At 41.6% G+C, this 25,763-nt stretch overlaps 1 protein-coding gene across 1 annotated transcript; it reads left to right on the top strand.

The window, feature by feature from the left end:
• Positions 1 to 687: 687 nt before the first annotated feature.
• LOC137032851 (CD209 antigen-like protein C) lies at positions 688 to 24,472 on the top strand. The gene is made up of 6 exons (XM_067404825.1): positions 688 to 778; positions 18,847 to 19,118; positions 20,142 to 20,474; positions 20,590 to 20,690; positions 20,761 to 20,864; positions 23,947 to 24,472. Exons 2-6 carry the CDS (start codon positions 19,010 to 19,012, stop codon positions 24,083 to 24,085), a joined length of 786 nt encoding a protein of 261 aa, XP_067260926.1. The 5' UTR covers positions 688 to 778; positions 18,847 to 19,009; the 3' UTR covers positions 24,086 to 24,472.
• The last annotated feature ends 1,291 nt before the right edge of the window (positions 24,473 to 25,763 follow it).

A 25,763-nucleotide genomic window follows, 5' to 3' on the forward strand; every position in this document is an offset into this window, starting at 1 on the left:
CCATCTAAAAAATATATCTAAATTACGGCATATGCTCTCAATGACAAATGCGGAACAGTTGGTTCATGCATTCATGACCTCAAGACTAGATTATTGTAACGCTCTACTGGGTGGTTGTTCTGCTCGGCTTTTAAACAAACTACAGTTGGTCCAAAATGCGGCAGCTAGAGTTCTTACTAGAACCAGAAAGTGTGACCATATTAGCCCAGTTCTGTCAGCATTACATTGGCTCCCTATTAAACATCGTATAGATTTTAAAATCTTGCTACTTACTTATAAAGCTCTAAATGGTTTAGCTCCCCAGTACCTAAGTGAGCTCTTAATGCATTATAGTCCTTCACGTTTATTGCGATCTCAGAATTCAGGCCAGTTGATAATACCCAGAATATCAAAATCAACTGAAGGCGGCAGATCCTTTTCCTATTTAGCACCTAAACTCTGGAACAATCTTCCTAGCATTGTTCGGGAAGCAGACACACTCTGTCAGTTTAAATCTAGACTAAAAACACATCTCTTTGCTCTTGCATACACATAACACATTATCAATACATTAACATTTTTCAAATCTGTTAAAGGATTGTTACGCTGCAATATTTAGGTCGGCCGGAACCGAGAACATTTCCTATAACACTAGATATACCTGTACATCAGAATAAGAATGGCATCTCCGCTAATATCTGTCTCTCTGCTTATCCTGAGGTTTGCTGGGTGCTGGATTCAGGCCGTATCCAGATCAGATGGAGAACCTGTGTCTGGACCTGACTACAACGTAGCCCAGGTGACAATGGGCCTACAGACCCAGTTCTGGCTGCATCTATAATTCCGATTTTTAATCCCTGTATCCGCTTACATATATTTATATATAATCTATTTTTAATCTCTATAATAAAAATTTATAATTCAGATTTTGATCTCCATATCCATTTACATATATTATATATATCTTCCAAGGGTTTTTTTCCCTCCTAGGACTTTTTTTTCCCAGTGCTAGCACGCTGGGTTTTTCTCCTAGGGGGTTTTTTCCACCCCTGGGAGTCAGCCGACATTGGCTTAATGTAGCACCATCTTGTATATGTTACATATTACCACGCTTGGTTGTACAGCTTATTTTTAACCACTTCCCTTTTTCTGTGCTTCTAATATGTAAAGCTGCTTTGAACAATTACCATTTATAAAAGCGCTATATAAATAAATTTGACTTGACTTGACTCAAAGCTGCGGCCCTGGTCAAAATGAATGTGTCTGGGGACACCAAACTTATAAAACCACTCCACCACCAACGTGCGAGCCACCGTCTCAGCACGCTGATCCCGAGTGGGGACCGCCAGAGTGTATTTTGTGAAGACATCAGTCATCACCAAGACATTTTCCATCCCCAAACGAGACGGTTCCAGCACTGTAAAATCAATGGCCAAGATCTCATTTGGCCCAGAGGCCAACAAATGACCCATGAAACTGTAGGCTACCGGCTGTGTATCCTTGGCGACCTGACACCTTTCGCACTCCCGACACCACTGGGCTACATCAGATGTCAGTCCTGGCCAATAGTAACGCTGTCGCACCAGCTCGGTGGTCCGTTCGACCCCTTGGTGCCCATGCCCCTGGAGCACCTGAGTCAAAACCTCCCTATGCAGGACAGCTGGCAGAACGAAACACACAGCGATGCAGAACCCCTTCTTTCTCCAGCAACCGGTCCCACTGATGCAGTAGGTCTAGAGCAGCTTTGGACAACTGGCGTCGCTCTTCCACACTGGGAAATGTTCCCAGTCTCCAGAACACCAAAATCTCCCCAATCACCGGATCGGCCTCCTGCCATGCCTTCATATCACCCACCAGACTAGGAAAAACAGAAACAACAGCTTGGGTAGCTTGCGTCTCTAGATCTGCCCCTGATGCTTGCGTCAGGACCTCTGGAACCTCCGTCCCTGGTAACAAACCTCTCACCTCACTATAACTAGCAGGGTCCTGTCTGGAAAGGGCATCAGCGTTCCGGTTACTCCTCCCCGGCCGATACCGGATATTAAAATCAAACGCTGCAAGCTGGGCAGCCCAGCGCTGCTCTGTAGCCCCGAGCTTTGCAGTGGTCAGATGGCTGAGAGGGTTGTTGTCCATGTACACAATACACCTCTGCCCTAACAAGTACTCCCTAAATTTCTCAGTCAAGGCCCACTTGAGCGCCAAAAACTCCAACTTCATGGAGCTGTAGTTAGAAATGTTGCGCTCAGTGGGCCTAAGACTGCGGCTAGCATATGAAATTGGCCGTACCTTACCTGGCGTCTACCTCCAAAATAAAAGGCAGGGAGAAGTCAGCATAGGCGAGTACTGGGGCAGAAGTTAGCCTATTCTTCAGCTCATCAAAACACTGCTGGCACTGCTCAGTCCAGGCGCTAGAAAAACCCTGTCCGGTTCGTGTTCTAGGCTTAGAAGCAGCCCATTCAGCTACCAACTTATGCAGAGGGGCTGCCAATTTCGCAAACCCCTCAACAAAGCGGCGGTAGTAGCTTGCAAAGCCTAGAAATGGACGCAACTCCTGCACACTGGTGGGGCGTTGCCAGTTAACTACGGCCTCAATTTTACTGGGGTCCGTGGATACTCCCTGAGCTGAGATAACATGTCCCAAATATTTTACCTCACGTTGGAAGAATTCACACTTACCCAATTTAGCCTTCAAACCCTCATGTTCTAGACGACTTAGGACCACCTCCAACCGCTCTAACTGCTGCGACACCGAGGAAGAGAAGACTATGATGTGATCGAGATACAGGAGTAAAGACCTACACTGCTGATCCCCAAACATCCGTTCCATTAGACGCTGGAAAGTGCTCGGGGCATTGCAAAGCCCAAAGGGCATGCGGTTCCATTCGAACAATCCGAAGGGAGTGCAAAATGCGGTCTTGGGCCTGTCTCTCTCAGTGACGGGGACCTGATTGTACCCACTGGCCAAGTCCATTGTGGAAAACCAGCAGGCCCCCGTCAAAGAGTCCAACGACTCCTCGATGCGCGGCAAAGGGAAGGCGTCCTTCCGGGTCTTTGCATTCAACTGACGGTAGTCAACGCACATCCGTAGACTACCGTCTTTCTTTTTAACAAGGACAATTGGGGATGCATATGGGCTACAGCTCTCCCTTATAACGTTAGCCTCCAACAGCTGATTGATGTGGGACTTCACCACTTCATATTCTGACGGAGGTATACGCCTGTACCGCTGCCGGACGGGAACAGTATCTAGCAGGGGAATATCATGCGAAATCAGGCCAGTACATCCTAGGTCACCCTCATGGATGGAAAACACAGACTGAAACCTGTAAAGCAGGTCCCTTACCTGACCCTGCTCTGCTTCTGATAAAACAGACAAGTCGAGTGCATCAATTTGTTCTTTAACACAGGGGATTGCTTCACAAGCTGGGGAACCCACTGTGGCCGACACAGACCGGACCTCACCAACTCCTGATGGCAAACTAACCACACAAACATTATTTAGGGTACCAAGGACAGTGTTGGCATAAAGCAACACATCAGTGGTTCCCACATTTACCACAGGTAAATAAACAGTACCTCGTGTAACCTGCACTAGTACCGGAGAAGCCAACAGGCCAGCTGGTAACCCGGACTCTGGGGGTTCGAAAAGAACAGTACTCTTCGCATATTGCTCGGAACAAGTTGCTGCCACAAACTTCATAATGCCACCTGGGATGCGACATGGTCTCCGCCCTCGCACTCTAACTCTTCCCAAACATACCACAGGAGACTGATTATCAACTTGACGACAATGTTGCAGCGCCTGAAAAACAAAATTTGGGACATCTATGGTTGAAAGTGAATCAAACAGGGCCGGGCCATGTTGTCCAAAAAGCCCCCGGTAGCATCGACTAAGGACATTCATTCCCAGAACACCTGGGACCTGCGTACACAAGCCACCAGGAGGATCCCGTACAACAAGCACGACACATCCTGTAATCACTTGACCACACAAGTCAATGCTCAACTCCATGTAACCAATATAAGGGATTGAAAGACCATTAGCGGCTCTAAGCTGCAACCATTGGCACGATTTAAGTCGATCCTGACCCCATGGTTCGAAATGTTCCCGAAAACAACTCTCAGTAATCGTCGTTACCATGGAGCCAGTATCCACCAAACAGGGCACTCGAACTCCGCCAATTAAAACAATAAGGTGTGGGCATGATGACATTAAATGCGACATATTTGAAACGTTTGAGCCAGTTACCTCCCCACCCGTGCTATGGCCCTAAAGCACGGTGGGGGCTAGTTTTCCGAAGTTGCTAATGGACCAGGCTGTCTATTTCCAGCTCTTGACGGGATGGGGAGTGAGGGAAGCTGAGGGCGAGAAGGGACACGTTCCTCGTCACAATCTCGGGCAAAATGACCAGGCTTTTGACACCTTCTACATATAACTGGTCCCTGTCAGGAAGATTGACCCCGCAACGGAGGAGCCTGTAAACGAGCAAAACTTTGTGTAAGTTTAGTCAACTGTGCTTGCTGGCTTTTAAGCATATCCCTCAACTCTGCCAACTCCGAATTCCCAGATGACCTACTCACCCTAACCAATGGGTCCCCTTGTACCCCATATTGAATCCCATGAGCTGATGGAACAGAATGACTTCGGGCCCTTTTGCTTCCTGGCATACCCTCCCGCTCCCATCTAAGGGCTTCGCTACGCACCTCCAACAAAGTTAACGTAGGTTGACGACGTATTAACTGCTTTAATTTGCAACGGAGGGCACCATCAAAAACATGTTCAACGAATTGGTCCCGTAGTAAAACATGTGAATTTGGCATACCATGAGGTGATCGTTGTTTTACCTGCTCAAGGAGACCCATCAGGACAAGGGAGAATTCTAACAGGCTCTCACCCTCCTGTTGTTTTCTTGAGAAAAAGGCCTCCTGCAAAGAAACATATGACTGCGAGCAACCATACAATTCCCGCAGAGCTGAAATAATTTTGTCTGGGTCTTTACGTTCTACCTCTGGGTGGTACTTAATCTCTTCCCTTGCCTCCCCTTCTAAATGGTCAAATAAATAAAACGCCTTATCGGTATCAGAAAGGTGACAGGCATGCATACAGGCCTGGGCCTCCTCAACCCACTCCTCAATACTAAGGCCGACCCTACCATTAAATTTGGGACACTTCCTGTCTCGAGGTACGAAAACAAATCGTTCTGGTCTAGCAAACTCAACATTACTGGGTTGTGATGGAACGGAAGGCCCAGGAGCAGGAGCAGATGAGTCACTGGGACCTGGGGGCACAGGAAGACGCTCCTGACGCAACCTCTCATTGTCTGCTCTTAACTGAGCAATCATCTCCCTTAATTCTTGTAACTCCTCTTCCATACTTTAACTACAGAAGCACTTACCAATGAAAGATGAAAAATAGGCCCACAATAAGGGCTGGATTTAATACAAGACATGCACTGCTGTTCTGCTGCCACTCCTCACCAAGAAGTCAATCCTGCAATACTCAAAAGACAAAAGAATAAAGAAAAAAACAAAAACACAAAACAACAAACAACTGTATGTACACCCACGTCTCTGTCAAATGTGGCAACCCTGCCGACTACGCCAAAGTGTGGCGAGGCCGTAAATGGCAAGAAGTGACACTAGTGCACAACTCAAATAAGCAAGTAGACTATGCCACCCCATATCTATGAACGGGGAAATTTATACCCAGAATAGGACACACAGGTTCGTTACCACTCAACACAAGAGACGCTGATATAAATACAAAATGTTTTTATTTCCAATAATTATTAAAATGTAAAGAACTGTTGACCAAACAAGAAAAGGAAACAACAAAAAAAAAAAACTTTCAGGCTGAGGCTTACCAGTAGGGAGCTAGCTAGACAGTGAGTATCCTAAGACACACCACGCACCCAAATATGCTCCACACAAACACTCACACTCGCACCACACACTAAGTGAGGGAAATGCAGTTGTCAAATGGCAAAACACTCTGTGAGAGAAACACCACCACCGCAGGGCCAAAACAGCTAGCTTCCCTCACTGGGGGCCGTCAGCTTCTGAAATAACAAAAAAAGAAAGAAGGTAAATAACAGCACAATTAATCCAACCCACATTCAATCCCGCAACTTGCATTGGAGTAAGTTCAAACCATGAAGAAGACCAATGGACAGTTTACTGGCCACCGGGATCAGACAGGAAGTTATAAACATTCACTAGGTTAGCACCAAAGGCTCATGAACCTGGACATGCCATGAAGCAGTAAGCGGGTAAAGAAAACAAACAAACAAAACCAAAAAGAACAAACAATACAATTGAAAGAAACAGCAAACAATCGATCATCAAAATAAATCACATGAAAAACACAAAAAAACAATTAAATAGGACAACAACAAAACTAGAAAGGCTTCAGTACAAGCACAAATCAAACAGACAAAACACATAAATCTTCCAGGTACAAGATATCCCCGATTTTGCTACGCCGTCCCTAGGAAGAGTACAAATCAAAACAAACAAAGAAACAAACAAAACCAACAAGCTGCTGGTGGCAATATAAACACCAGTGAGGCTGAAAGTGCACCGTTAACGGTACATCTCACTTTTAGCGACGGCTAAAGCTAGCCATCCTTCACCATAACCACCAGCATAAGCGTAAGGAACAAAAACAAAACAAAATCAAATGATAAAGGATCGAATACAACGGTCACGCAGTCATAAAAATAGCTGCAGAACAAACAGTGCAGTCTTCTCGTTGACGTAGGTGCAATTGCCCTGCAGTCCACCGTGACGAAATGCTCACGAGCAGTTACCCCACTAAAATAGACCAAAATAAATAAAATTAGCCAAAGACACCACCCCAATAATGCTCAAGGGACTAGATATACATACCCAGAAGTAGATCGCTAAATATACGGGTTCAGTTACTCACAGCTTTATCCGTAATCGAACTGCAAATATGCAGGCGTTCCAAAGCATACGCAAACTGCAATATGATCAAAGCACGTTACCACGAGTCACAATATAACAAACGTTAATACATTGAAATTACATACCTGGAGTGAAAGACAGCCTGTGCCCAACAGCAACGTCGTACCAATCCTGACCATAACCTGGCCATAACAAATATACACACTTAGTGCATAGACGCTAGCAGCAACATTAGCCAAACCACTAAATACATACCTCCCGCAGAGCTGCGCGCGCACACACCCACACACCAGTGTTGTAGTCGAGTCACCAACTGTCGAGTCCGAGTCGAGTCTCGAGTCCCAGTGTTCGAGTCCGAGTCCAAGTCCGAGTCCCAAAAGAACAGTCAGAGTCGAGTCCAAGTCGAGTCACCATTACCAGAGTTCGAGTCAGAGTCGAGTCTCGAGTCCCCGGCGTTCGAGTCCGAGTCGAGTCTCAAGTTTAAAATTAAATTTAAAAATACTTAAAATGTAAAAATCAATACGATATGAGAGAGAGAGTGTGTGAGTGAGAGAGAGAGAGAGCGCTTGTGAGTGACCGAGTGATTTAGCGTGGGTGCGTTTGTATGTGTTCAAGTGAATGTGTGTGTGTGACAGCACGCGACTGGTCAGAAAGCAACGTGTAACGTTAGTCTGACATGTTTCTTGACCACTACACCACAGGATTTTAGGAGTCAAAATTGCGTCATCCATCTGACAGTGACTATCGCAACAGACAAAAAAAATCATGTAATCCGATCTGACACAGTGACTAGTAAGTTATCAACAGACAAAAAAATTGTGTAAACATCGCCCAACCCTAGCTTCTTCTGTTTATTATCATATATGCATTAGTCAATAATAGTTTTTTTAAAAGCTAACGTTAGCCAATGGAAAGCATTTTACTTACTTTCTGGGTGCATCCGTGACAGGTGTCTGTTAAAGTTTGAAGTTGTCCCAGTCTTTTCCTCAATTTTCCAAATTTGAACATTTAGCCCGCGAATCATGCACGAGCGTAAAGTGAGTGACGTCAGTGAGTGTGTGGTCAAGAGAGCGAGCGGTAGCAGTGTCTCTGAGGGGAAAAAAATAGATCCCGGCCGGTCTTGGGCACGAAACCTTATATAATTTTATATATAAACTTAAATAATGCTCAAGTCCGATTTTATATATCCTCTAGTCCGAGTCCAAGTACGAGTCATCAGTCCGCGAGTCCAAGTCGAGTCACGAGTCCAGAAAATGGAGTCTCGAGTCGGACTCGAGTCCAAAGAATAGTGACTCGAGTCGGACTCGAGTCCGAGTCCAGGACTCGAGTACTCCATCACTGCCACACACAACGATGATTGCACGATGCGCCCCCATGTGACAGACTACGCTTTAAATATACCCAGAACAACAGCCAATAAGCTGTTGCACCTGTCATTCAGGTGACAACCACATTTAATAGGGCGGTACCTAGACTGCCCTACTACAATTACTTACTACAAAATAAAGTCAGAAGAACACAGACTGCAAGCAAGCATGCGCAAACAAGTGCTTGCACAATCGCAGCAAAGCCACTGGAAAGCAAGCCTGCAACCTTTAGCCAAAAAAGCGTAATGGCTAATGCTAACTCTCTGGCTGTGGTGGTATGGGCGGTACGCAAGAAGACCAGAGGCAATTACACGATAGGTTGAGAGGTACCGCACATGATTAATTTAGCCGTTACTCTTTCTCCAATGGTAAGAGATACAGACCAGATACAGTTAATTTCATTTTCCCGGTTGCGTCCGTTGCTGGAGTGGCTGAGAAGAGTGTGCTGTCATTAAATATTACGAGAGTGGCCTCTAGAGGCGAAATAAACATCACTAGCCGCTTTTCCAATGTTGGGCCAGTGCGAGCCAGGGCTAACAGCGTGCCGGGCTGGGCCTATGGCCACAGACCTTAGGCACTGAGGCTAAAATTAAGTTGCGTTTTCCACTGTCGGTCCGGTAGCCCTGCAGCACTGATCTAAAACCCGCCCTTAAACACACCTCCCTTGATCAAACGTCACACAACCCAACCCATTTCAGTGGGAAGAATGAAGTTTATTCAGGCAGGACACTAGCTTAATATCGTCATCACAGAACAAACGCCTCAAGCCCCAGCTGGCCTGCTTTGGACCAAGGATTTTGGAGGACCGAAAAACCCAGGCCTTTGGCCCCGAGGAAGCCCCGAAGAGGCACGATCAACCCCTGGAAGTGACAGTGGAAACGCGACCAGCCCTGGCATACACTAGCACACCCGCCTTTGGCCCGGCAGTGGAAACGCGGCTACTGAGGCCTCATAGAGTTTGTTTTGACACATGACGTGAGGCTGCGCACTACGCAGAACGAGACACATCAAAAATGGATTTAAGACATAGACATAGACAGGATGCTAACTTTAGTAGTACCTTAAACCTAATTGTCTTAGGGTGCTTTCACAGTACAGTTCTTTTGGTTCATTTGGTCCAGACCAAAAAATAACAACAACAACAACAGCAACAAAAAAACATTTAGTCCTGGTTTATTAGTGTTCAGACTGGCAACCAAATGATACCAAACGTAAAGGCATAGGGATACATTTGCAACCCAATTGGTCAATGGAAGCAAAAGATCACATGATCAATCTCTTAAAAATAATGCATTATCTTAATGTTTCCATTTAACATCAAAACATTTTCAACATTTTCAACATTCTAGAAGTTTATTTTCAAGTGGACATAATTACTGATTCCCAGTGTGCTCTTCTGGACCTCATATGTGTGAGGTTAATGTCAACACCTCAACTGGTTTTCTAATAAGAGTTTCTTCACCCAACCAGCTACTTACACATATGCCATAAACTGTCAGGCATTCACAGCACAGTCCAAATCCTCTCGCCACCTCTGAGACCAGCTGACGGACAGAAGACAGCTTGGTCAGAATCATGTCCTGATGTAATATACATCTTTGTTTTTAATAGGTTGTTAAACAGTGTGATCAGAAGTGCTGACGTGTCTTTGTGATCTGTTTAACTGCACTATATGTAGACACCTGCTAAAAATCTAATCTCACTGACAGCTGCATGTCTGTGAGACACAGTGGACAGAAAACTAATGTGTGAGAGATGTGCTAGAAAGTATGTGTCACCCGTGAAGAGTTGTGGTTCACTGGTATAGTGTGTCTAAACAAACATTTGGGTTTTTTTTTCACTCAGAAGCTGCATGGTTCATTTGTGCCAGCTGAGCTTGCTAAAGGATCTAATCATGCAGCGGTTTGAAAGTTTAGATACTCATGTTACACTTGCCAACCTCCTTCATCTTCTACCCGTTACTCAGCAGATCCTGGGTGATGCTAATGAAGGCCATTAACCATAAGAGCAGCTGTTTTCATATCACACCTGTCCACACCAGTCTGGAAAACATCTGTGTACAAACATTTGAAAAACATCTTTTAAAAGAGCAATAAACATTCTGTGTGTGCCTAAAAGACTTTTTTTTTGGTTTATATATCAGAACAATGTTTGAGAAATCCTTTGGATTATATTGTTAAAGCTGATATTGTGCTGTAGAATCACAGTGCTGCTGTAATCAATAAGGTAAATCTAACTCAGAGATTGGGCTCTAAATGAGTTCAGTGATTCAAGTCGAAAAATGATTATGTGAAAACATAACCAACACCACCTGACCAATTTTTTTTTTTCCTTTGCTTGTCCTGCTGTTATAACAGTTACAACAGCCTAAACAAAAGTACGGTGTTCATATTAGGACTTCCTCACACCTCGGTCATACAACGAAAAGGAGTCATGCCTCAGACTAAAAGGCTTCAGTCATTGGACAAAACAGCATCGCGCCTCAGACTGAAAGGCTTCAGGTCTCAGGAAAAACGATGTCAGGTGTCAGGTCTTGTACAATTAGGCATCGAACTAAACAGCCTCAGACCAAAAGGCTTCAGACTAAAAGGCATCTTTTTTTTTTTTCTTTTCTTTTTTTTGTATAGCCTAACTTTCTATTGGCTTTTATCCCATCATATGTCATCCTTCAGTTGTCTTTTTCTTTACTGTTACTATTCCCAAATTAATGTAAGGGGTATGTGTGCATGTTAATTATGTAGAATATATCTGTTGATGGTATTCATGTAGGCTATTTATGTAATCCCTTGGCGAATAAGAAAAGAACAGAAAAGAACATGCTGATTTTCACATTGGTCTGCAGAAAAACAGCAATGGGCTGAATGAAAATGTAAATGTGACTCTTCCAACCAGATAGTGGTATTCTGTTTTTATTGTTATTTTTTATGCATTCCATTTTTATTTTTATGTATTTATTTCCTTTTTATGTAAAGCACTTTGAATTACCATTATGTATGAAATGTGCTAAATAAATAAAATTGCCTTGCCTTGCCTAATTGACTCTCTGACAGTAGGTGGCGCTGGAACAGCAGAAATAAAGTCGTTTCCTTGGTAACCTCTGTACACAAAGCAGCTGTACTTAAAACAATGCATTCAAATAGCTCAAAATATTTTTTTTACCTCTCTTGGACCATTTCAATAAAATGAACCATTTTATTTGTTTACTACAAAAAAAAAAAATGGTTATTGTAGTTAACCATGGTAGCCACAAATTAACCATGGTTTTGCTATACTATAGTTTAAGGTATTTGTAGTAAAATTATTGTTATAAAAATAGCCTATCAATCCGACAAAAAAAAAAAAAAAAAAATCATAGTTAACACACTTTTAACCATGGTTAATTTTCGTATGTGTTCACAATAGTTTTCAATGCAAGCTAGTTGCAATTTGTTATTTTGCTAACTTTTTATAGCCTACATGCAAATAAAACTAGTGAATAATACAAATTTACAAAATAATCTCAGTGGGATATGTTTTATACAGATTAGTGACCGTAACATTTAACAGAAAACTGAGTGCACGCGATATCACATTGAGGCGGGGCAATTCGCTTCTTTCTAAGTAAGTTTCATCTGATGCCTTTGAGTTTGATGCCTTTTAGTCTGAGGCCATTTTGTCTGAAGCCCTTCAGTCTGAGGCATGACTCCTTTTCGTTGAATGACCGAGGTGTGAGGAAGTCCTTATATGAACGCTGTACAAAAGCTAATGTTAAAAAAGTCAAGGGTCAAGAGCTCAACTAAAGCAAACACTCATCTCCACGATGGTGGCTTAAAAATAGTGATTTTCTCCTTTGGTGATTCTGCTTGTGATCATCAGATGGTCAATCATCACTCAATTAATCACTTCATTATCTCATTAACTTTAACACTGCTTCAGTGGGTGGAATAAAAAATATGGCAGGACTTTTACTTTCTGACCCCTGGACTTTACACCTCTGGCTTTGGGAAATGTTCTGCTGGGAAACCTTGGGTCCTGCCATCCATGTGGATGTTACTTTGACAGTACCACCTACCTAAGCATTATCGCAGACCATGTACACCTTTTTATGGAAATGGTGTTCCCTGGTGGCTGAGGCCTCTTTCAGCAGGATAATGCGTCCTGCCACAAAGCAAAAATGGTTCAGGAATGGTTTGAGGAGCACAACAACAAGAATGAGGTGTTGACTTGTCTTCCAAAATCTCCAGATCTCAATCTAATCGAGCATCTGTGGGATGTGCTGAACAAACAAGTCCGATCCATGTAGGCTCCACCTCACAACTTACAGGACTTAAAGGATCTGCTGTTAACATCTTGGTGCAGATACCACAGCACACCTTCAGGGGTCTAGAGGAGTCCATGCCTCGATGGGTCAGGGCTGTTTTGGCAGAAATATTAGGAAGTAATTATGTCCACACAATATTAGGAAGGTGGTCATAATGTTATGTCTGATCGGTGTGTACACAAAAATTCTTTCAGTATGTTCATTTTACAGTATAGCAATGTTTCTCTTGTAAAAGAATATACTGTAAAAGCTCTTATTACAGCATTATCTTAAGACAAAGGCAGATTAAAAGGTTGATTTGAATCCTTTTGAATCCTTTTTTGTAATAATAGGACAGGTATTCACTGATATTTGTGTGTTTTCTCTGTCAGGAGGAAGATGTTTGGTGTTGATGACAGTGTGTCTCGGGCTCATTTGTGTTCTTCTGCTGGTCATCATCATCTTCAACACAGCAGAGAGAGAATCTCTGTTCAAGAGTTACAAGAACACAATTGAAAAGATCAATCAGACCATCAACAGCTTACAGGACAATTACACTGATCTAACACAGAAGAAACTGGAGTTAGACCAGAGTCAGTGATCTCACTGCTGAGAAAAGTCAGTTACAGAGAAGCGCTGACACTTTGAGTCAGAAGAATCAAAAGTTTACATACCCTTGATTCGTAATACTGTGTGGTTATCTGGATGATCCACAACTTTTTTTTTTTTGTTTTGTGATGGTTGTTCATGAGTCTATATGATTTTGAGATCCATCTTTTCACACTGAGGACAACTGAGGGACTCAAGGGTATGTAAACTTTTGAACACGGTCATTTTTTTTTTTTTTTGTCTCAAATTGAACTCTTCCAAGTTCCAAAAGTCAACAAAATATGCTTTATTTTATTCCTCTGCCAATGCTATTAAAATATCAAGACTGCTTTATACTATTCCGGCAGAGAGCCATCCATATTAGATATAGATAGGGGTCGCTAAAGACTTGAATATGTAGGCCTAATAATGATTTGGTAAGGGAAAAAATGAAAATAATAAGTCAGCTCCATAGCAGATTCCAAGTGATCAAGGGCTTAGAATGTTTCAGTTCAGCCCACTGCAAGGGTTCCGGCAGTAGTAGGCACTCATGCAATGTAACATAAAGGGCCTGTCACAAAATAGAACATAGATAACATAACAAATGTTTAAACTGAGAAATTATACAATTTTATGCACAAAATGAGCTAATTTCAAATTTGATGCCTCCTACAGGCTACAGTTTCCAGCTGCTGAAGAGTTTGTGGTCATCTTTGACATATTTTTAGGTGAAAGATCTGCAGGCAGGCCAATTCAGCCATGCTGTTGTAATAGCTGCAGTTTGTTGTTTTGCATTGCCCTGCTGTAATACACAAAGCCTTCCCTGAAATAGATGTCATCTGGAGGAAAGCACATGTGGCTCTAAAACCTTTATATACCTTTCAGCATTCATAGTGCCTTCCAAAACATGCAAGCTGCCCATACCGTATGCACTTATGCACCCCCATAGAGAGATGCTGGCTTTTTTGAACTGAATGCTGATAACACGCTGGAAGGTCTCCCTCCTCTTTAGCCCGGAGGACACGGCGTCTGTGATTTCCAACAAGAATGTCAAATTTGGACTCGTCTGACCACTTTTCCACTTTTATATGAGCCTTGGCCCACAGGACACGACGGCGCTTCTGGACCATGTTCACATATGGCATCCTTTTTGCATGATATAGCTTTATTTGGCATCTGCAGATGGCACGGCGGATTGTGTTTACCGACAGTGGTTTCTGGAAGTATTCCTGGGCCCATTTATTAATGTCATTGACACAATCATGCCGATGAGTGATGCAGTGTCGTCTGAGGCCCGAAGACCACGGGCATCCAATACAGCTCTTCAGCCTTGTCCCTTACGCACAGAGATTTCTCCAGTTTCTCTGAATCTTTTGATGATGTTATGCAATGAAGATGAGATTTGCAAAGCCTTTGCAATTTGACATTGAGGAACATTGTTTTTAAAGTATTCCACAATCTTTTTACGCACTCTTTCACAGCTCTGCCCATCTTTACTTCTGAGAGACTCTGGCTGCGTCCGAAAACTGGAAAATGCTGCCTTCTGAGGACACATTTCAAGGAAGTAAGGCATCAAGGCACGTCCGAATCCAATGTTAGCTTCACTTCCTGTCTCATGAGATACCTTCCTCAGATCGATTTTTGAAGGAAGCAACATGCTGATTTGTGTGCACTTTCATTTTTGTGCTGAACTTTGGGATTTGTTATTTCTGCAGGTTTATATTTTACGTGCGAGCTTTGTCACTGTGCTGTAATTCACTTGTGCGCTGTGTTTATGTGCTTGCGCTGTTTTGTCCATTATTTAAAGGTGCAGCCTGTAAATTTTAGCGACATCTAGTGGTGAGGTTGCGAACTGCAACCAACGGCAGCTCAACCCTCCCTTTCGAAACAAAATAGAGAAGCTACGGTGGCCGTCTGCCCGACACAAGTCAAAGATGTTGTCGTCTGAGACAGCAGAGAGTATGTTAGCCAGTCAAGCAATGAGGTTTCTTCTTACTTCTAACAAAATGTTTCTTCTGCTTCTAATAAACCAGATGACTACTACTGCTACTACTACTTCTTCTTCATGCTTATTCAACGTTGTGACAATGCAATCTGCCTCTAAAAAAACAACGATTTAGAAGAACAACAGAGTGATGAAACGCACTCTTGTAGAGCAGTTTGTCCTTTTAGGGTTAATGTAGAAAAGTGCCAGCACAAAATGACGACTTGACTTGGAGGGGCACCCGGTGTATGAGATAGAAATGGCAACCAGAGCTCATCAGCACATGTCAATCACAGCTGTCACGTGACATATGAGCAGCATCATATGAGCCGCAGAACTTTCTTGACCGGACAGAAATCATGACTACTACTAGTGTTCATACTTAGGGCTATGCATTTGAAAAACACTTTCACCAAGTAATAAAGGTGGACTCCAACATGTCTGCATGTGATGAACTCCACCTGTGGTTATTCTGCTCAAACACCTGTTTGAACTTGAGAACTGAGGTCATCCACTAATAAAACAGCTGATTCAAACACAATAAAAAGATCCTGCAAAATATCATGCAGACAGGCTACAGACATTTATATTGATATTTTATTGATTTCAGTAACTAATGAGCACATGCGGTGAAACCATCAATGTCATTCCAGCACCACACACACAGAAGATGCTTCAGGTTGGATGACTTTGACCTCTTGGCTTTACATGATTTTGAGGATGTAACTCAACAGCGTCCTCTACAGGTGGAGCTCCATACATACTCAGATCTGCTTGAGGAGCACATGAAACCAGAACAGCTCCAGCACATTTACAGAGACAAAGCCTTAGATTCAACACTTCTGACAATAACAGTGTATTAAATATGTTAAGAAGAAAACATTGTTCCCGATTATGGCTTTTAGAAACAAAAATATGCAACATCACCACCAGCTAATAAGTGAATAATCAGAAACACTCAGACTATTTTCAGTGTGTTATTGTCATCCTTGTCCACTGCGGTGGATTTCAGCAGCTCTCAAGGCCTGTTGTACTGATGTTATTCCTGCATGATTTCTGCAGCAGGTGGAGGTTGAGGTCAAGAGATCCTCAGAGGGAAAAACATTAATATTATTATTTATAGAAGATCTTTTTGAGCACAGATTTGATATGAAACATATTTGCTCACATGTACATATTTTGCTTCTCTGTGATGTTTGAAACGCATCAGCACTGGTTATGTCATAGACACTTTGAATGAGCCGTGACCCTTTACTTGAAACTTCATGGTTTGTCCAGAGATGTTTGCTTTGCTATTAATCTTAATAATTGGTTGCCTAATCTGCACTTAGTTATTTTTTTAGTCAGTTATTCACAGTGGTGTAATGTAACAAAGTAATACTACGTTGTTACAGCACTTGAGTATTTTTGGGAAAATCTGTTACTTTACTTGAGTTTTTATATTTCTGTCAACTTTTACTCCACTACATTTCCTAAAGCATTTTCGTTACTTACTACAAAATAAAGTCGGAAGAACACAGACTGCAAGCAAGCATGTGCAAACAAGTGCTTGCACAACCGCAGCAAAGCCACTGGAAAGCAAGCCTGCAACCTTTAGCCAAAAAAGCGTAATGGCTAATGCTAACTCTCTGGCTGTGGTGGTATGGGCGGTACGCAGGGAAGAAGACCAGAGGCAATTACACGATAGGTTGAGAGGTACCGCACATGATTAATTTAGCCGTTACTCTTTCTCCAATGGTAAGAGATACAGACCAGATACAGTTAATTTCATTTTCCGGGTTGCATCCGTTGCTGGAGTGGCTGAGAAGAGTGCGCTGTCATTAAACATTACGAGAGTGGCTGCTTTTCCAATGTTGGGCCAGTGCGAGCCAGGGCTAACAGCGTGCCGGGCTGGGCCTATGGCCACAGACCTTAGGCACCGAGGCCAAAATTAAGTTGCGTTTTCCACTATCGGTCCGGTAGCCCTGCAGCACTGATCTAAAACCCGCCCTTAAACACACCTCCCTTGATCAAACGTCACACAACCCAACCCATTTCAGTGGGAAGAATGAAGTTTATTCAGGCAGGACACTAGCTTGATATCGTCATCACAGAACAAACGCCTCAAGCCCCAGCTGGCCTGCTTTGGACCAAGGATTTCGGCTGGCCAAAAAATCGGGGCCTTGTGAAAGGTGAAAGGTCCAGTTAAGGCCGAGGAAGCCCCGAAGAGGCACGATCAAGCCCTGGAAGTGACAGTGGAAACGTGACCAGCCCTGGCACACACTAGCACACCCGCCTTTGGCCCGGCAGTGGAAACGCGGCTACTGAGGCCTCATAGAGTTTGTTTTGACATGTGACGTGAGGCTGCGCACTACGCAGAACGGGACACATCAAAAATGGATTTAAGACATAGACAACAAAACGGCATGTTACAGTATACACTACAGTACATGCTTTCATATCATTATAAAGTAATTAGTTTGTTGACTAGATGCTTCATTAGTGGAGAACAGTAGTATGTTTGCCGTCAAAGTTGAGAGGATGCTAACTTTAGTAGTACCTTAAACCTAATTGTCTTAGGGTGCTTTCACAGTTCAGTTCTTTTGGTTCATTTGGTCCGGACCAAAAAAAACAAAACAAAAAAAAAACATTTAGTCCTGGTCCGATTAGTGTTCAGACTGGCAATCAAATGATACCGAACCTAAAGGCATAGGGATACATTTGCAACCCGATTGGTCAATGGAAGCAAAAGATCACATGATCAATCTCTTAAAAATAATTAATTATCTTAATGTTTCCATTTAACATCAAAACATTTTCAACATTTTCAACATTCTAGAATTTTATTTTCAAGTGGACATAATTACTGATTCCCAGTGTGCTCTTCTGGACCTCACATGTGTGAGGTTAATGTCAACACCTCAACTGGTTTTCTAATAAGAGTTTCTTCACCCAACCAGCTACTTACACATATGCCATAAACTGTCAGGCATTCACAGCACAGTCCAAATCCTCTCGCCACCTCTGAGGTTCAGTCTGGACCTGCTGATGGACAGCAGATAGCTCTGAGGTCTAAATCATGTCCTGATGTAATGTACATCTTTGTTTTCAATAGGCTGTTAAACAGTGTGATCAGAAGTGCTGACGTGTCATTGCGATCTGTTTAACTGCACTATATATAGACACCTACTGAAAGTCTAATCTCACTGACAGCTGCATGTCTGTATGTCTCCCATATCACAATGACCTTATTTGCTAAAGCTGATGTAGAAACTGAGCATATCAAAACTGTCCTGTCCTGTCTTTTCCACCCATCGCAAGGTGATTATCATTGCCAACATTTCCACATATTCCTAACTTATTAGACATGCTTCTGTTGTGGAGAGCACGTTCGAGAAACAGCAGGCTTAAAGGGCCAGTACCACTTTTTTCACATACATAACATAACAATTTGGAAAACTAAAAATAGATTAAGAACACATACAAAAAAACATTTTTTCCCCCCATTTTTAGAAAGGGGTAATAAAAAAGAAAGAGAAAGAAAATGATTTTTTTACATATATACATATATATATATATATATATATATATATATAAATAAATGAATTCTGAAATGAATGAAATCAACATACATTGAATTAAAGCACTGTTGTGTATTGTGTTTTTTTTATTATTATGTGGCTCAATCACCTTAGCTACAAACACAACACAAACTAATATTGTTTTATTTGTACTGTTTTTAGGTGCTGCTGTTTCCTGCATCATCTACACTAGTTTTTATTCTTGTTTAAGGCAGGTGTGAAATAAAATCACTTCCTGTTTAGTTTTAGTACTAATTGTAAAAACACCACTCAGTGTGATCACAGCTCATCCGTGAAGACGTGCTGTCCAACATACGAGCCAAAAATGGAATTAGACCCTATTTATCAGAATTTTGAATGCAGAAATACTGAGGACACATCTGGACCTCAAACACTGAATCACAGGCAGGATGAAGGAAAAGATGAAAAGCGCAGTAAGTAGAAAATTACTTGATGCTGTTGCAGATGCTGTTGTTAAAGATGTCACTAATGTCTGAGGAAGTGAGATACAATCAAATATTTTTTCTAAGAACAATTTGTCAATATTTATGCCTTTATATTTAAAGTAATTAACACTTACACCGATCAGGCATAACATCACCACTGCAGGTGAAGTGATTAACACTGATCATCTCTTCATCACGGCACCTGTGGGTGGGATATATTAGGCAGCAAGTGAACATTTTGTCCTCAAAGTTGATATATTAGAAGCAGGAAAAAATAGTCATGGGCGGCCAAGGCTCATTGATGCACGTGGGAAGCGAAGGCTGGGCCGTGTGGTCTGATCCAACAGACGAGCTACTGTAGCTCAAACTGCTCAAGAAGTTAATGCTGGTTCTGACAGAAAGGTGTCAGAAGGCAGCCAGAGAAACTTTAACGTTAAGAAGTCAAGGGCCCAACTAAAGCAAGGGCTTACCTCCATAACGATGACTTCAAACTTTATTATTTTCAATAAAACAGTGCTGGTTTGAGGAGCACAACAACAAGTTTGAGGTGTTGACTTGGCCTCCAAATTCCCCAGATCTCAATCCAAAGATTCTGTGGGATGTGCTGAACAAACAAGTCCGATCCATGTACGCTCCACCTCACAACTTACAGGACTTAAAGATCTGCTGCTAACATCTTGGTGCAGATACCACAGCACACCTTCAGAGGTCTAGAGGAGTCCATGCCTTGACGGGTCTGGGCTGTTTTGGCAGAAAATGGGGACCAACACAATATTAGGAAGGTGGTCATAATGTTATGCCTAATCGGTGTGTACACAAAAACTCTTTCAGTATGTTCTTCTTTACAGTAGCAATGTTTCTCTTGTAAAAGAATATACTGTAAAAGCTCTTATTACAGCATTATCTAAAGACAAAGGCAGATTAAAAGGTTGATTTGAATCATTTTGAATCCTTTTTTGTAATAATAGGACAGGTATTCACTGATATTTGTGTGTTTTCTCTGTTTATCAGGAGGAAGATGTTTGGTGTTGATGACAGTGTGTCTCGGGCTCATTTGTGTTCTTCTGCTGGTCATCATCATCTTCATCACAGCAGAGAGAGAATCTCTGTTCAAGAGTTACAAGAACACAGTTGAAGAGTTCAATCAGACCATCAACAGCTTACAGGACAATTACACTGATCTAACACAGAAGAAACTGGAGCTGGAGACCAGAGTCAATGATCTCACTGCTGAGAAAAGTCAGTTACAGAGAAGCGCTGACACTTTGAGTCAGAAGAATCTGGAGTTAGAAAGCAAAGTCACATCTTTGAGTGATGAACTGACCAGAGAAGCATCTAAACGAGGTTAGTACACAACTGTTTTATCGAAGTAATTTCTTTTTTTCTAGTTCTCTTCATCTTTACTGTATATGCATACAGTTTTGAAAAGTGGTCATGTATGGAAATCTGTCTTTTCCAGGTTTTTTTTTCATATCCAGTGAGTTGAACTGGTCTGAGAGCAGGAAGTACTGCAGGGATCGAGGAGCTGATCTGGTCATTATCAACACTGAAGAGAAGCAGGTGAGTTTGTGTGAGAGTCTGTTCATGAATGAGAGGAATCACACTTATTCCTGTTTTCATTCACACACAGAGGTTCATATCTTCATTCGTCAAGGACAGAGTGTGGATTGGTTTGTCTGACATTGAGACTGAAGGCAGAATGATCTGGGTGGATAATAAACCACTAAATCAAGAGTAAGTGAAACACTCACAGAAAACCACTGTGGATTTAAGTCATTTTAATTCTCATTTAAAATTTAGAGAATCACAACCTTCAAAAATCAGATACAGCTCTTCCATAAACACAATTATGACAACATCCACTATTTACACTCACCAAAAGGATTATTAGGAACACCTGTTCACTTTCTCATTAATGCAATTATCTAATCAACCAATCACATTGCAGTTGCTTCAGTGCATTTAGGGGTGTGGTCCTGGTCAAGACAATCTCCTGAACTCCAAACTGAATGTCAGAATAGGAAAGAAAGGTGATTTAAGCAGTTTTGAGCGTGGCATGGTTGTTGGTGCCAGACGGGCTGGTCTGAGTATTTCACAATCTGCTCAGGGATTTTCACGCACAACCATTTCTAGGGTTTACAAAGAATGGTGTGAAAAGGGAAAAACATCCAGTATGCGGCAGTCCTGTGGGCCAAAATGCCTTGTTGATGCTAGAGGTCAGAGGAGAATGGGCCGACTGATTCAAGCTGATAGAAGAGCAACTTTGACTGAAATAACCACTCGTTACAACCGAGGTATGCAGCAAAGCATTTGTAAAGCCACAACACGCACAACCTTGAGGCGGATGGGCTACAACAGCAGAAGACCCCACCGGGTACCACTCATCTCCACAACAAATAGGAAAAAGAGGCTACAATTTGCACAAGCTCACCAAAAATTGGACAGTTGAAGACTGGAAAAATGTTGCCTGGTCTGATGAGTCTCGATTTCTGTTGAGACATTCAGATGGTAGAGTCCGAATTTGGTGTAAACAGAATGAGAACATGGATCCATCATGCCTTGCATCATGCTCGAATCATTTCATATTGGTTTCTTGAATATGACAATGAGTCCACTGTACTAAAATGGCCCCCACAGTCACCAGATCTCAACCCAATAGAGCATCTTTGGGATGTGGTGGAACGGGAGCTTCGTGCCCTGGATGTGCATCCCAAAAATCTCCATCAACTGCAAGATGCTATCCTATCAATATGGGCCAACATTTCTAAAGAATGCTTTCAGCACCTTGTTGAATCAATGCCACGTAGAATTAAGGCAGTTCTGAAGGCGAAAGGGGGTCAAACACAGTATTAGTATGGTGTTCCTAATAATCCTTTAGGTGAGTGTATATATGAGCAATATCACACTCGTAGTCGTGCGATATGGCAGTATATCAGCACGCTGTGATTCATCCGTAGGCACGAGGCCGCAGGCCGAGTGCCGTAGGTAATCACAGCGTGCTGATATACAGCCATATCGCACAGCTACGAGTGTGATATTGCGTTTATACAACAGTTCGACGGCACGACTGTGTAAATAAGTAAGAACAACAACGGAGTGTCTTTAAAACCCTCTTTTGTGCAGCACTACTTCCTTCCGCCACGGATTCAAATCTCAATTTGACAGTTGGACCAAACCTCCGTTACTAATTCTAAAACGTCACTTTAGAACTAGTAACGAAGGAACGTTGAGTCGCTTCATTGAAACACATTGAATTTTCTACAGTATTAGAGAGAGAGAGAGAGAGCGCAAGAGAGAGAGTAGGCTATTACCTGTGTCTGGTATTTTGCATTACATTCATTCTTCAAGTCGATGTCCATAATATTACATCCTTTATACAAGTCCGTTTGAATGTCCGCTGAGGTAAGCGATCTTTGTATTTATCCTTTTTTTCAGCTTTGGGAATTTTCCATCCATAACACCACAGCGATAAAACAACTTCCTTTTGCAAAAGTTCCTTTCAATTTAAAAGTCTCTTGTGCTTCACTGACTCATTCTCCTGTAAAGTGTTGCCGCCATCTAATGGCGTATTAATGTAATGTTCACTCAATCCATATTACTTAATGGACATATTTATATAAAATAATATTTATTGAACAACAAATAAGCACAATTGTACAGTTCAGTCAAACATAAAGCACTAGTTATAAAAAAAAAAAAAAGTCACCATTTACGCTGGTATGTGGGTTTTACAAATATTTAACGAATGAAAATGATTTTAAAGAGCGTGTGACAAAACCTCATAACTCCATTGGATCCTCAAACTGTCAATCAAGCCACATTAATCCGCCTAAAAAACTATTAAAACTACAGTTCGCGGTACAAGAAGTAGTATTTGTAAAAATTACAGTTGATTTGATCGGCCGCCATGCCGGTCACTTCAAGCGGAGTGATACAAACGGTGAAAAGGCAGTAGGAGTGCTGTTATCACTGAAATATCGCATGGCTATCAACCAATCAGATTCGAGAACCAGACAGAACTGTTGTATAAATATATATATACACTTCCCAGACAGCATCAATGATCGAAATAATGTTGAATCAATATTAATGTGTCAACGGTAACAACATTGAATCAATATCACTTTTGCACCCTCATTTAATGTTGAATCAATGTTGAAATTCCAGTAAAAAATCAATAGAAATGACATTGAATCAGGGAACGATTCGTTCGCAAACCGGGCATCACTAAAACTCACACAAAAAGCTAAGAGTCAAACTGCCCAACTAAAGGAAACACTGACCACCAAAATGGTGATCAAACATTTTCAATAAAACATCAACATCTGAACCTGACAATTCTCAAAAAGAACTTCTGCTGAGATCTTGAGAGATTTATTGTCTTCTTTTATCTTCAGTTGATTTCAGGCTGTGTGGCTTTAAGTCAGTTGTAGTTGTGTTTCATTTTCTGAGAGTGCAAGAATGATGTTGAACCAACATCACTTTGTAACCCTGATTCAATGTCATTTCTATTGATTTTTTGTTGAAATTTCAACATTGATTCAACATTAATTGAGGGTGCAAAAGTGATATTGATTCAATGCATTATTTCGATCATTAATGCTATCTGGGTTCCCATGAGTACATTGTATGGATAAAGTCTTCTATCTTTTGCTTTAACTTCTGCACTACTCTGCTGTTGTGGTGCTGTGAATATTGTTTGCTCTTTTATGATGAATAACTTGTTAAACTCCTTGTTTGTTGTTTGCTGAATTAATAAACTTTAATTGAACATTTAAGGTTTAGAGTAACTGAAAATCTGACACGTTTTATTCAGGTTTTGGTTCAGAGATCAGCCGGATGACTATGAGGGAGATGAGGACTGTGTTGAACTGATCCCTACACAAGACCCTGGGAACAACTGGAATGATCTGCCATGCTCTCGCAAGAGGAAAGGGATTTGTGAGAAGAACTAGCTTTTATCTAGTCTTGTATTTTTGCTTCTATTATTTCATTGAGTTTTTATTGTGAATGTACAATTCCTGCCAGCTGATGTGCATATGAATTTGTTAGAAGGAAAATGTAAAATTGCCATTATTTTCTCTGCTATAATAAACTCACAACATCCCGTGGTAACGCTTTAGATTACAGCCTGGAAAGTACTGCGTAATTACAACGAATTTACAGCATAACTTTCAATAATTATAGTGTAACTATACAGTAAGTATGTGTAAGTATAGGGGAACAATATGTAAAGTATTGGGAATAAAGGGGTAACAACCAGGAAAATAACAAATTATTTATGCTGTAAATATTTTATATCTAAGGGGTACTTATGACATAACTAAGGGGTAAGTATGACATTACGGGCCGTTAATTAATGTGGAGCTTTACCCTCTTATTTCATGTAGTTACAGGGTAAATATGACATTACGGGCCATAAATTAAAGCGGTGCTTGTTACCCTCTTATTTCATGTAGTTACAGGGTAAGTATGACATTACGGGCCATAAATTAAAGTGGAGCTTGTTACCCTCTTATTTCATGTAGTTACAGGGTAAATATGACATTACGGGCCATAAATTAAAGCGGTGCTTGTTACCCTCTTATTTCATGTAGTTACAGGGTAAGTATGACATTACGGGCCATAAATTAAAGCGGTGCTTGTTACCCTCTTATTTCATGTAGTTACAGGGTAAGTATGACATTACGGGCCATAAATTAAAGTGGAGCTTTACCCTCTTATTTCATGTAGTTACAGGGTAAATATGACATTACGGGCCATAAATTAAAGCGGTGCTTGTTACCCTCTTATTTCATGTAGTTACAGGGTAAATATGACATTACGGGCCATAAATTAAAGCGGTGCTTGTTACCCTCTTATTTCATGTAGTTACAGGGTAAGTATGACATTACGGGCCATAAATTAAAGCGGTGCTTGTTACCCTCTTATTTCATGTAGTTACAGGGTAAATATGACATTACGGGCCATAAATTAAAGTGGAGCTTGTTACCCTCTTATTTCATGTAGTTACAGGGTAAATATGACATTACGGGCCGTAAATTAAAGTGGAGCTTTACCCTCTTATTTCATGTAGTTACAGGGTAAGTATGACATTACGGGCCATAAATTAAAGCGGTGCTTGTTACCCTCTTATTTCATGTAGTTACAGGGTAAGTATGACATTACGGGCCATAAATTAAAGTGGAGCTTTACCCTCTTATTTCATGTAGTTACAGGGTAAATATGACATTACGGGCCATAAATTAAAGTGGAGCTTGTTACCCTCTTATTTCATGTAGTTACAGGGTAAGTATGACATTACGGGCCATAAATTAAAGCGGTGCTTGTTACCCTCTTATTTCATGTAGTTACAGGGTAAGTATGACATTACGGGCCATAAATTAAAGCGGAGCTTGTTACCCTCTTATTTCATGTAGTTACAGGGTAAGTATGACATTACGGGCCATAAATTAAAGTGGAGCTTGTTACCCTCTTATTTCATGTAGTTACAGGGTAAGTATGACATTACGTGCCGTAAATTAAAGTGGTGCTTGTTACCCCCTTATTTCATGTAGTTACAGGGTAAGTATGACATTACGGGCCATAAATTAAAGCGGTGCTTGTTACCCTCTTATTTCATGTAGTTACAGG

This window comes from Chanodichthys erythropterus, chromosome 12, assembly GCF_024489055.1.
Source record: "Chanodichthys erythropterus isolate Z2021 chromosome 12, ASM2448905v1, whole genome shotgun sequence".
NCBI classification, from domain to species: domain Eukaryota; kingdom Metazoa; phylum Chordata; class Actinopteri; order Cypriniformes; family Xenocyprididae; genus Chanodichthys; species Chanodichthys erythropterus.